The 13775-nt window shown below is 40.4% G+C and overlaps 1 protein-coding gene across 1 annotated transcript; it reads left to right on the top strand.

The window, feature by feature from the left end:
* The first annotated feature begins 546 nt into the window (after positions 1–546).
* Positions 547–2347, top strand: LOC145813245 (uncharacterized). Its single transcript, XM_082908528.1, has 3 exons — positions 547–691; positions 1672–2033; positions 2135–2347. The coding sequence occupies exons 1-3, from the start codon at positions 547–549 to the stop codon at positions 2345–2347; spliced, it is 720 nt and encodes a 239-aa protein (XP_082764654.1).
* Positions 2348–13775: the final 11428 nt, after the last annotated feature.

Here is a 13775-nt window from a genome sequence, read left to right on the forward strand (position 1 = left end):
AGGATCTCGATCTACAAAGTTCTGGAGAAGATCAAGAACCAGCTGTATTACAGAGCACCAGAGAAACTCCCTGGCGAGTTTATGGGAAGGAGCATTAGGAAGCACTTTGTTTACCACAATAAGGATGGGCACTAGACACAAGGATGTAGGGCCTTAGTGGTAACCCTAAAGATTGGAGAATGTCAGGTGAGACACATACTGATTGACCACGGCAATTCTTGTGATATCATGTATGTCAAATGTTACAAGGAGCTTGGCCTTCACCAAGATGATCTGGAGTAGTCTAACAGCCCCATGGTCGGGTTCAACGGGACACCGGCATGGCTTTTAGGAGCCATGAATATGGAGGTGTAGGTAGGCACTAAAAAGGTAAGCACAAAATTTACAGTGATTGATACCCCATCCCCTTGCGATGTTATTTTGGGAAGACAATGGGTGCACGCAATGAGGGTTGTTCCCTCAACGTTGCACCAGCTGTTGCAGTTTCCAACTGAGAAGGGGATTGAGAAAGTCAGAGGGGATTAGGTATAGGTAAAAAATTGCTCCATGGCAGCAATGAAGTCTACTTGCAATGTGCAAGAAGCAGAAACAGTGGAAATTGATGACAAAGACAGGGAGGTCCTAGATGATGTCGGCAAAGAACAAGCTGACAAGAGTGATGAGGCTTTGAGGAAGATTCTGGTTCAAGAAGGTGATGAAAAATGCGTCTTCCTTCTCGGCACCAGTTTAGCCGAAGAGGAGGAAAAGGAGTTAGAGACTTTCTTGCGAGCAAAAATAGAAGTGTTTGCCTAGACGGCCTATGAGATGCTTGGCATTGACCCCGAGGTCACTTGTCACAGGCTCAATGTGGATAGGTCGGCTAAACCTATCATCCAGCGAGCAAGAAGACTGACATTGATACATGTGAAGGCAATAGAAAAGGAAGTGGATAAATTGCTGGAAGCCCAAGCCATTCGGGAGGTGAACTACCCTACCTGGCTGTCCAACACAGTGGTAGTGAAAAAAAAGAATAGGAAGTTGAGGGTCTGTGTGGACTTCATTAGCCTAAATAAGGCTTGCCCCAAGGACAGTTTCCCACTGCCCAAAATTGATCAGTTAGTAGATGCCACTTCAGGGCATGGAAGGATGAGTTTTCTGGATGCATACAGAGGCTACCACCAAATAGTAATGTATGCCCTAGATGAAGAGAAGATGACATTCATCACCCCGAAAGGACTCTATTGTTATAAAGTGATGCCTTTTGGGTTGAAGAATGCAAGAGCGACCTACCAGAGGCTAGTGACCAAGATGTTTAAGCATCAGATTGGGAGGACAGTAGAGGTCTACATCGATGACATGATCGTGAAGACCAAAGAACCAGGGAACCATCTGGCCGACTTGAAGGCAATTTTTGACATCCTAAAAACATATCGGCTCCGATCAATGCTTTGAAATGTGCATTTGGAGTCGAGTCCGATAAGTTCTTGGGATACTTGGTCACTAAGAGGGGCATTGAAGCAAGCCTAGACCCGATCAGGGCCATTCTTGAATTAAAAAGTCCAACATTAGCCAAGTAGGTCCAAATTTTGACTGGTAAGGCTTCAACCCTGAACAAGTTCATAAGCCGAAGTTCAGATAAGTGTAAACCATTTTTTAGTTTGTTAAAGAAGGTCACAGATTTTTTGTGGACAGAAGAGTGCGAAATCACCTTAGCCGACTTGAAAAGGTACCTGACAACAGCTCCAGTTCTGTCAAATCCAATACCTGGAGAAGAGTTGTTCCTATACTTGGCAGTTTCAGACCATGCAGTGAGTGTAGTGGTAATCCGAGAAGAAGAGGGAGAACAAGAGACGGTATACTATGTAAGTAAAACCCTAGCAAGTGTAGAAACTAGGTACCTGTCCCTAGAGAAGTTAACACTAGCCCTGGTGATGGCTTCTAAAAAATTGAACCACTACTTCCAAGCCCACAAGATTGTGGTGCTGATTGAGCATCCCTTGAAGTCTCTGTTGCAACATAAGGATCTGACAGGCAGAGTAGGCAGATGGGCAATGGTACTAGGCTAATACGACTTGGAGTTCAGGCCTAGAATAGCAATCAAGGGCCAGGTTTTGGCCGACTTTGTGGTCGAGTTCACTCATGGTGCCATTCCTAGGCGGGCTCTGGTGAACTGCGGCTTAGGATGTCCAGGACAACCAGAGGAAACCCAACTGGGGATAAGGATCCCACGCCAGTGAAACAGAAGAAGACAGAGCAACCAAAACCTTGCAACATCTACATCGGCGACTCCTTCCTCGTGTTTGTCAATAGAAGTTCAAACCGTCAAGGAGCTGGGGCAGGAGTGGTTTTGATATCGCCAAATGGGTGAATGATAAAGCAATCAATCTATTTGGGATTCAAGGCCTCAAACAACAAAGCAGAGTACGAGGCACTGATTGGTGGACTAAAGCTAGCAGCAGCAGCAATGGAAGCCAATGAGGTGGTAGTCTTCTATGACTCCCAACTTATTGTGAATCAAGCAAAAAGTGAGTATGAAGCCCGTAATGAATGGATGATAGCATATGTCAAAGAAGTAGTCAGACTACTTACACTGTTCCAAGATTGTTGGCTATAACAGGTTAGCCGAGATGATAATAGTCATGCTGATGCCTTGGCTAACCTGGCTAGTGCAATAAAGTCAGGGGAACCAAAGACAATCATGATTGATTATTTGACAGGACCAAGTGTGGAGCCTCTGATAACAGAGTATGAGGCAATGTGCATAAAAATTGGTCCAAGCTGGATGGACGCAATAGTGATATTCCTTAGGGATGACAAGCTACCAGATAAAAGAAGAGAGGCACACAAGACCAGGTTAAAGTCGGCCAGATTCTGCTTGTCAATAAAAGGCCATTTATACAGGAGATTCTTCACTAGACCTCTTCTGAGATGTGTACATCCCTTTCAGATAGAGGACTTTTTATATGAGATCCATGAAGGAGTTTGCGGAAGTCATGCAGGGGGCAGATCACTTGCTCATAGAGCCATATCTCGAGGGTATTGGTGGCCCTACATACAGAAGAATGTTGAAGCTTATGTAAGAAAGTGTGAAAAGTGTCAAAGGTTTGCACCTTTGATACACCAGCCAGCAACAAATCTAAATCCAGTGTCCAACCCTTGGTCGTTTTCCCAATAGGGCATGAACCTAGTAGGACCACTGCCCCAAGCAACTAGACAGAGAAAGTTCCTCCTCGTAGATGCAGACTACTTTACAAAGTGGGTAGAAGCTGAACCCTTTGCAAAGATTCGAGACATTGATGTGAAGAACTTCATCTAGAAGAACATAACCACCAGGTTTGGGATCCTAAGGGCCATTATAGCAGATAATGACACCTAGTTTGGCAGTAAATTGATTAAGAGCTTTTGTGCAAAGTACAAGATTAAAAACTATTACTCTGCTCTTAGTTTTTCCCAGAGTAATGGTTAGGCAGAAGCACCCAACAAGACCATCCTGGATGGAATCAAGAAGAGGCTGGAAGCAGCCAAGGAAAAGTGGGTAGAAGAATTGCCTAATATGTTGTGGGCATATCGGACTACGCCGAAAAGATCAACTGGGGAGTCTCCTTTTGCCACGGCATACGACATTGAAACAGTCATCCCACTGAAGGTTAGCATCCCTAGAATCAGAACACATGGAGTAAAGAATAGAACCAATGATACATTCCTTACCCAAGATCCAAGATCTGTTGGAAGAAAAAAGGAAGAGAGCAGCAATTCGACTGGGGACATACTAGCAGCAGCTTGTTAGGGCTTACAACAAGAAGGTCAACCCAAGGGAGTTCAAGGTTGGGGACCTCATCCGGAAGAAAGTTGTCGGCAACAAGAAGGAACTTAGGGAAGGCAAACTTGGCCCAAACTGGAAGGGACCGATAGACACCCCATTTTGATCGCCCGCAAAACTTAGGCGCTTGATTCGATACACTCGATGATGAAAGTTGAATTGTGTGCTTTGAATTCACAGCGATTCAGATTCAGTTAGGCTCCCGAAATAACCTCAAATCTTCAACATTTACCTTGTTTGAACCTTTGAGTCTTATTTTTGGACCTTTTACCACCCTGAGCTGAGTTTGAACCAAAAAATAGGAGAGGGCATCAAGGCCTGGCCGTGCATCAATGATGGCTGGCCGTGGCTATGAATGGCCGGCCGAGCCTTGGCAGCGAGAAACACTGTTTTGGGCGGGAAGCCGCTAGTTGTACGTGTTTGAAGATATTTATCACCTTTTGAGCTCAAATTCTATAAAAACGAAGTTGTGTTATTGTTTTGGGGGTTGAACAAAAATTAGAAAGCCTATATACACCTTGAGAGCTCCTCCCTCCTCTTTCTTCCATGGCAAACAACCTTTGAGCTAACCTAGCTCCCTTGTGTCATCTCTATACACCATATACAACCTTGTGTCACCATCTTCGAGCCTTGGTTGATCTTTGAGAAGCATAATTCAAGCTTGAGAGTGGGTTGAGACTAAGCTTGGATCATAATCAAAAACTAACTTATTTGCAAGGTATAAGCTTTTTTATCTTCCTTCTTGCTTTATATTTGCATTTGTTACCTAGTTCTTATTGTTTTGTGTTGCTTTGAGTCTATTCTAAGTGTTTAAGATTAGGTTTGAAGAGCTACCAAAAGAGTAGAGAGAGTTTTCACTCTTTCTATATCTTTACCTATAGCTCAAACATTTCTTTTACACTCTTTTTCTTTGCTTCTTGCACTGATTTTCAGAGTTAAAAATGGCTAAAAATCATGTTTTGAGGTTTCAAAAGTGGAAGGGTTAGCCACCCCTCCTTATTCTTGCTTACTGGCTTTGATTCTTCTTTTTGTTGTTTAGTTTTTTTAGGCTCTTTTCATGCATTTTTAGCCATTGTTTTTCATCTAATAAGGGCTATTTGAGGGCTGTCCTAAGTTGTTTAATTGGTTAAAGCTTTGGTTAATTCATTTGTTATCTCATAAGTTTGCATACATAACATGCTATGTATTGTTCTAAGCTTTTCTTCAATTTATTTCCATGTCTAAAAGTCTAATTTTAACAATCAATCCACCATCCATCTCTTTCATTCTTGTGAATGATTTCAACCGATTGAGGTTGCTCAAAATATTTAAGAGAGACTTCTACTTAATGGCTTAATCTTTTCAGAGATTCATTGTCAACGGTATAGTCTCTCTCTCATACTATAGAAGAACCTCTCATTTGACATTACTTCTTGTTTAGAAGACTTTAACATCACCATAGACAAATGGACTAAAGAATGGCAAGGCTTCATAAAATTGGCTTAAAACTTGGAACAACCCATATAAATAAAATGGGTAGAATCGCTTGAACTTGGCCGGACGTTATGCCAAGTTCCTTGTGTCAAGAGTCGTCACATGCTAATTCATGGCATTTTGATAATTCTTGAAGCGTTGTAACCTCTCTCTTTGAGCTTACTCTATGACAAGAGGGAGGGGTGGTTTTATTCATTGCATTCATTAACTTTTGTCCAAATTTGTATTTGGAAGCAATCAACTTGCACGTTGATGGTTTTAAGACAAACTTTATCCTTCTCTAGACCTTCTCCATGACAGAGAAGGAAAGATGGGACAAACAGAGCTTGAGAACACTCTGTCTGCACTGGTTCACTTCAGAACACAAAAACAGAGTTTTGCACCAAATTAAGGCACGACAGGCCATCTATAGACCCAGCCGGCCATCACTGATGCATGATCGGCCCTCAGTGTATGGCCAGTAGTGCAGTTTTGTAGCAAATAGAGACAGTGGCTGAAGGTGAAACAGAGTTAGCTTGGATAGACAGAGTAGCTCTCAGGCGCTGTGCAGACAACCCTCATCCATTTTCAGCTACGCCTTTGTCGAACGCGATTAGTATTATAATTATCATAGTTGTAAATTAATCTTATTGTATTTTGTAGCCATTGCTTCTTGATCATTGGTATAGCTAGTTAAATTGTTGTAATAAAGTAGTTAATTAGCTTAGTTAAGTTAATTATTATTCATTCGCCCAGTTTTGTAATAGTTAGTTAATTCGGACTTTCGGACATTGATTCGCACCTTCCTGCATGAGGGATCAAATGTTATAATAATGTGTATGTCTTCCAATCCCACGTCTTTCTCCCTTTCATTTAATTGCTTACGATGGTTAGTTTAGAACATCACGTTTCATTAGCATACTTCATGTTTTGCATCCACTTGTATTGCATGCACTGAGGCTTGATTCATCATTCTAACTTGCATTATAAGTTTAAATACTTCTTGAATACATGCTTAGATCGCATGCTATCAAATCAATTCATATGTCATATTAGTAGCCGAGGCTATTAATTGCATATTATATGCGTTTCTTTAGTCATATTGCATAAGTTAGAATCATGCATCTTTCTAACTTTATCACTTTTTTTTTTGCTTGGAGTATTAAGTGAGCCTTTACTTGCTTTAGCATCTTGCATGAATGTGATGTTGCCATGTTTAGCATGCTTGCCATGAGGCTAAATGCTTAAGTGCTATAATTGCTTGAATGCTTGTGGATGAAGGCTAATTTTTTGAATTATAATAATTTGAGTAATGTTTATATGCGATCACTTTTTCAAGTGGTACATATTCGAAACAATTCCAAAACAAAACATGAGATAAAGTATTCCAATTCTTGCAGTCTATATTTGTATGAGCGTCACATAGTAATACAGCTAACAAATCGGAATAAAAACACATAATGTAAATAAAAAACGCATTATGATTAGTAGAGGCCGATCTTTGATCGGGCGAGGGGGGTCTCAATTCATAACCTTCCCCTCTCGTACCTTAATTCCCGAGCCAAGACACTTTGGTGATGACGAACTAATGGCCTTTGGCACGAGTCTCGGGTTTCCTAAATTTCTCAAAAATATTTAGGTGGTGACTCTGTAATCTGGCAAAGCAGTCCATTTTTGGTATTTGATTCAAACATCGATTTCTCAAAAAGAATTGCCAGATTTGGACTCTTTTTGTGTTTTCACTATTTTTACATTGCATTTGTGAAATCAGATTCAGAACCACAAGTGGAGTCTGAATTGTAAGGCTATTCTCCTTCCGAAAGGAGCGCGGAAAGTCGAGCTACAGGGCCTTATCGCATCATTTTAGTTGCTGGCAATGGGGTATATCGGCTTGAAGACACTAATGGCAAAGAGTTGCCGCGACCCTAGAACACTTGCAATCTGAAATTTTTCTATCATTAGTTTTTGTTTTTCAAGAATTATGTAATGATTTTATTAGCTGAAGTTTTAATAAAGTGCTAGTTTGATTTTGTTTAATTGTTAAATTTGTGCGATAGGACTGAATAGTCTTATGACGATGTTCCCATGGTGAACATGACGAATAACTTAGACTTGTCATATGGTGGAGTTGAATTACACTTGCCATATGATAGAGTTGAACTAAGTTGGCGATGTTTCCAAATGAAACATGACGAATAACTTAGACTTGTCATATAGTAGAGTTGAATAATACTTGCCATATGATAGAGTTAAACTAAGTTGGCAATATTTCTAAATGAAACATGACGAATAACTTAGACTTATCATATAGTAGAGTTGAATTATACTTTCCATATGATAAAGTTGAACTAAGTTGGTGATATTTCCGAATGAAATATGACGAATAACTTAGACTTATCATATGGTAGAGTTGAATTATATTGCCATATGATAGAGTTGAACTAAGTTGGCGATATTTCCGAATGAAACATGATGAGTAACTTAGACTTGCCATGACGGCAGAGTTAAACTAAGTTTGATTTGGTTAGATTAACAAAGGAACCAAGGTAGAAAAACCTCGGCTAAGATATGTTTGAATCAGACTTCAGCAAATATTTGAGGTGTATGCTTTAATGTGAACATAAGTGATACTTAGGTTTACATTAGGGTGCAGGAAGTGAGAATGAGCATAACACTTGTGAAATTTTTGGATATTTTAAGTTGAAGTTATGCACAACACTTGTGAAATTTTCTGCAAATTTCATCCGAGATCGTGGAATGATGAAACAATCTAAGATGAGTTAATCTGAGATGGGAATATTGTATTACACCCAAAGTGTAATTGTTTGAGATAACCAGCCAAGGTGCTAGACTTGGAAGGAAAGAAACAGAACTTATAAAAATATTTTGACAAATATTTTTTAAGTGTTGGCCGAAAAAATAGTAAAGGTTTTTATCTGAGGTGACACTTGTCGGATGTGTTCCAACCTGAAGTGATTACACAATTAAGATATACTTTGAAAAATTGTAAAAATATTCTAAGTGTGAAAACATGCAAGATACATAAGCAATAAAGAGAAGCATTCAACACTTAGAGAAAAAGAAGCGTGCATTCATTAAAAGAAAAGACTTGTTCAGCTACAAAGCATAAGGCACGTCGACCAAAATGAAGCTAGCATTGTTCAAACACAAAAAGATTACAAGTACTGAAAAGAGAAAAAGTTCAAAGGAAAGAAGGAAAAAAACTAAGCACTATGGTCTTTGGCAGTGGTCTCGGACTGATCAACCTCGGTTGTTGGCATTGTTTCAGCCTCGGTAAATAGTTGCTTTGACTTCTCGACCTCGATCTTGGCGTTAATATCGAGTAGGGTCTGGTCAAGACTTTTCTCGACAGACTTGAAGAGATATCTTTGGAGACCTTATCATCCTCTTCATCTTGAGTCAAGTCCAAGATTTTCTCATTTAGAGTTCGGGACTTGGCCCCAGCAGCTACAACTTCTTCAGACTTGTTGGCCTTGGCATCCTCTTCTGCCCCAGCCTCGTCCTCAGATTGACTTGGAGTAGAGGAGAATGGAAGAGCAAGTCGGCTGGCGTCGTGAAGAGGCACGTCGTCGAGGATGGCCAACTCCTTCAACACAGTCGTCTAGCAAAGGGTGTAACCCTTGTTGCATGCCTAGTTGACTTGCTTCTTGTAGGGGTCACAAACGTCGGTTGTCCCTTCGGCGTAGGCCTTCTCATTGGCTGCCTTGATTTCGGCCACTTTCGTAGCAAGCGCAGCTTGAAGTTCGTTCTGGGCCTAGGCCTCTTTCTCCTTAGCCTCTTTTGCCTAGGCTTGAACGACCTTGGCAACATTTTCAACGGCCTCAGCACGCTCCTCAGCTTTGTTTATGGCCGCCTGGGCAGCCTTAGCTTGATCCAACAAACCTCAGATATGAGCCTCAACCTTGTTTAGAGAGGAAAGGAGCTTGGCTGACTCCTTTGTCTTGTCGGTCAACTTCTTGTTGAACGCCTCGGCCTTGACTGCAAAGGAGTGACCCTACTGGATGGCCTGCAAAAAGAGAAAGAAAGCATTTGCTAAGTACAAAGCCTAAAAACTTGAAATTGAACGAAAAGAAACAAAGTATACAAACTTATCAAAACATAATGATGCATCATTAGCACATAGCTCTCATACTCAGTTAGCTCGACCATACGGTTGAGGTCGGCCAGTAGCAGAACGGTAGTAGAAAGAGCGGCACCAACTTTCACATTGTCGAGGGCACTGTCCCTGGTTAGTAAAGGTCGGTCTCCGACCCTAACAGTTAGAACCCAGGGCTCATTGGCACGGAAAGCACCAGGGTGAGTCACATCTTCGGACCTCGGCCTTTTTTGTGGTTTTCCAGATGGCTTGGCCTCGACAGGCCTCTTCTCGACCACAGAAGCAATCTTCTCAATTTTAGCTAACTTAGAAATTAGCACTGTATCTTCTTATTTCACTTCTGTGGCGGTGGCTTTAGCCTTAGCCCTTTTTACCCTTTTTGCCTTAGGCTTGGGATTGGGATGGGGAAGAAGAATAAACCAACACCATGCCAGGGATATCGGCAAGAAGATCGTCTGGAACAATTTTTACTCGGCCCATTTCGTCAGTGGTAGCAGCAACAGTGACTTTGGGGCCGAAATGAATTGCTGGCAGGGCAATTGGAGGGTTTGATGGGTCTATGGTCGAGAAAACAGGACTTCGGCGTCTGCGGCTGCGAATTCTACCGGCAGGGGCGTTAGCAGGAGTTCAGCGTCAGCGCTGGTGCTGGGTTGGAGGAATTAACTGGAGGGCAGAAGTTTATGGTTGCTATGCTGGATCGGATGTGGATGCCTAGTCTGGCCTTGGTGACAAAATGGCAAGCGAAGTTGTGGCGGACGAAGGAGACTTACTTTTGCGAGGAATGTCGGACAAGGGACTTCGATATGTCGGGATGTAGTTGAGAAGGAATGGAGCCTTGCGGAGTTCGCTGGGTAGGCTGAAAAGTCGAACCAAGTCCTTGTATGGTACGTAGGACTAGCGAAAGTTCTTCTTTGGCTGAGGAAGAGCTGCAAAGACAAGAAGAGAACATTAGAATAGATAAATAGCAATCAATTTGGCTGAGTCTGGAATGTCAGCTATCAATTTGCACTGTGTAGATCTTAGCTTGAGGTAGTACGTGTAGCCAGAGTTGGTCTTGAGGCCACACATTATGTATCAATACTGGATATCGGATAGGGTTATTCTAGTATTCTACCGACGTGCCAACTCGGCAATGCCATTGATGATCCAAAAGGAGTTAACGGCCAATTGCATGGGATTCAGTTCGTAGAAATGGAGAACCTCCCTAAAGAGGATGTTGAAGGGAAACCTGACTCCGCCCTCAATAATGGAGACTACAGGAAAGGGCATGTAATCCTTCCCGAGCATGATAGAGTCATCCTCTCTAGCTAACCAAAGGTGAACGTCGGCTAGAATGGAGAACTCTTGCCTAAAGTATTCTAATTTGGTGGTGGTATCCACTCTCCACCTAAACATACCCATAATGTCGGCTATATGTAATTGGTACTGGATTTCAGAAAAGAGTGATTGGTATGGGTTTAAAGACTTCAGCTAAACCTAGAGAGCACTAAGTTGAGGGTTTCTGAAGACCAAAAGGAGGATTTTGTTTTAGTTTTCCTTAAGAACAGGGTTCTAAATCAAATCCCAAACCTAAGTCTATACAAAAACAAAAATCAAAGGCAAGAATCTGGAAACAAAGCAAGATAAGCAAAAAAAAGAGCATGATTCAAAATCAAGAAAGCAACAGAGATTCAAGAATATGGAAAATTACAAATCCACAGAACACTGAATGAGTGTGTGCAAGGCAGTGTGCAAGAACCATAAACAATACGAATGCCCTAGAACTCAAAAACAAGAAATGATGACCAAAACATGAAGATAGAAACAGAGTATAACTATGAAAACGAATTCAATGGCAATAGATACAGCATTGATATATATTCAGGATAGTAGAAGACTGAACTAGAAGAGAATGAAATTAAGAGCTTACCGAATGAGGCCAAAAATGCGGATGCAGGAATGAGGTTCGCCGGAGTTGAATGATGATGACTATGACCAAATAATGAAAAATTCGTTGGAGGTGCAAAACGGAACACGGTTGCAAAGCTTCGAAGGTATGAAAATGCTGGATTTCATAGAGGAAGAAAGTCTGAGTAGAAAGAGAACGGAAGAATGAAAAGTGAAGAGACGAAGAGAGAGAAGGGGGAGTTTTGTCAAAAGTTCGAAAAGGCGGCAAACCATAATGAAATGCCTAAGACGACGTACCTGTCAGGCAGCGTGGGCAGAAACGACGTGACCTGATAGCGCGTGTCAGTACGAACCAGTAAAAATGGGATACGTGGAGGAAGCAATTGGAAAGACTCTGCGAGACAGCTCATGTGCAGTTAGAACTCTTAAAATTTTCAAAATAATGAGGCCATAACCTCGGTTAAAGGGGCGATCTCTGTTGAGATGCTTAAAGAATTGGATTCTTGGTTCTTGATCCTTGGGAAAGTGGACAGCTAAATCCTGGTTATATGAAGCCAATGAGTCATGATCTCAGTCGCAGAGATGAGTGGATTCTTAGCCAACATGCTATGTGGACAAACGATGTAGGTTCCATCACCTCAGATTGCCAAGGTAATAAAACATAAGGAGCAGTTGTGGGGACATATTTTTTGAATGACAGCACGTGGCTAAGGTGATACCGAAGTATCATCCGAGGTGCCACGTGGTTGAGTCATGTTGCCGAGATGATCTCGGCAAGGCCGAGGTCATCTGTGGAGATACTGGAATCCAAGTTAAGCAAATAAAGGACAAGAGTCCTAGAACATGGGAGGTTCTTAATCTGGATAAAGATAAGGCTTAAGCAAAGCTTATCTCTATCTAGACAAGAGTCTAGGATGAGAATTGAGCCTGAGTCCACTGAAGCGAGGCTTCTAAAGAGAATAGGTCACTACTGATTATAAAAGTAAGGCATCCTCGTGGGTCTGAGGTAAGTTCTTTCTTGCGAGTTTAAGCACAATTTGCTATCTTTGAGAGATATTGATTACTGACTTGATCTTCGGAGTGCCCCCAGGTGGATTCACCACCGTCGGATTCTCATCTTCTTGTGCAGGTTGTTAGGCTTAATCTATTCTGCCAGTGCTCTCCAGCTAAGTTCCCCTTTTTATTGTGTGGTCCGAAATCTACACTCACTAACCCATGCCTTGCACGAGCCTTTGTCACTAGTATATATATATATATATATATATATATCTAATCTTGGAACCCACAGCCCATTTAAAAATTTTAATACACTCAGAACAATATTCTTGGTTAATTAATAATCTCTAAGTTAGCATATATATAGACTAACGTAATATATGTGTTATATATGATTTTAAATAAATAATTAATAATTAATTTTAAAATTAAACAGTAAACAAATTAAAATACTCAAAAAAAATATAATTAAATAAATTTTAACTATATTATCACAATTTTACTCCTTTTTTTTTCTACCATTAATGCTATGTTTTAAGTTCTAAATAATAAATACATGAATCATAATTTAATTAGTAAAAATTAAATAAGAATATGATAAATTATAAATTGCACTTCTTTATTTTTATTTTTAGAGACAAAAATTACAACTATAATAAAATATAAATATATTATTATTTTCTAAGGGTTTCATAATTTCAGTGTGCCGTACATTAGATTTATATGATGATATAGTAAACTATGTTTATATATAATAATTAGTTTTTTCTTTCTTTCTGTGAAATTCAATCTAGCAAAATTTGTGTAAATCAAAATATTGAATAACAAAATAACAAATAACAAATAATGAAATACCAGTGACCCCTATTCTCTTGTCCTTCTTGAAATCAGCCTTTATCTATCAAATACAACTTCTAGATTTTCTCATTGTCCTTCCTTAAATCAGCTTTTACCTATCAAGTACAACTTCTAAATTTTCTCACATTTGCAAGCTTTGGCAGGCCACATTGAGCCATTTTCTTGTTCTCCTCTCTCATCCACTTTGCGATTTTCACGACCCTAATCATCTGATTTTTCTCTTGCTGAACATCTTAACTTCTCTTTATCAGTTGCCCTTGCCTTGTCACTACTATTTTGCTAAAACCCTAAACCCACTTATGTTTATATATATTTTTTAGATAGGGCACCAATATTTTTATATAAAATATTGAATTTGGCTAGTATACATTTTTAAATTGAGTAATGCTAGAATTATCATATTTGGATATTATTTGATATAACATCTTACATGACATTAATTACAACATTTGATAGGCTACACATGATATATATGAATATTGTCATCTAAAGCACGATATCGTTGCAACCATCCACCTTGATGGAAGGTAAGGAGAAATTATCAGGAACGGGTCTCCAGCAGCAATGAGCACAACTGTTAATCGGAGTGGTGATTCCCACAGACGGCGTCAATTGATGATGTTGTTTATCTACGGGAGGGCGAGTCGGGCTGACCCACACTTCCAA

Source organism: Camellia sinensis, chromosome 15, assembly GCF_055761805.1.
Source record: "Camellia sinensis isolate YWXY chromosome 15, ASM5576180v1, whole genome shotgun sequence".
Taxonomy (NCBI): domain Eukaryota; kingdom Viridiplantae; phylum Streptophyta; class Magnoliopsida; order Ericales; family Theaceae; genus Camellia; species Camellia sinensis.

Coding starts and splice junctions, on each gene's coding strand:
- LOC145813245 (XM_082908528.1), top strand. CDS start 547: ATGGCAGCAATGAAGTCTACTTGCAATGTGCAAGAAGCAGAAACAGTG. Junction 692..1,671: donor GAAGATTCTGGTTCAAGAAG/GTGATGAAAAAT, acceptor TTTTGTGGACAG/AAGAGTGCGAAATCACCTTA. Junction 2,034..2,134: donor GAGTAGGCAGATGGGCAATG/GTACTAGGCTAA, acceptor TGCCATTCCTAG/GCGGGCTCTGGTGAACTGCG.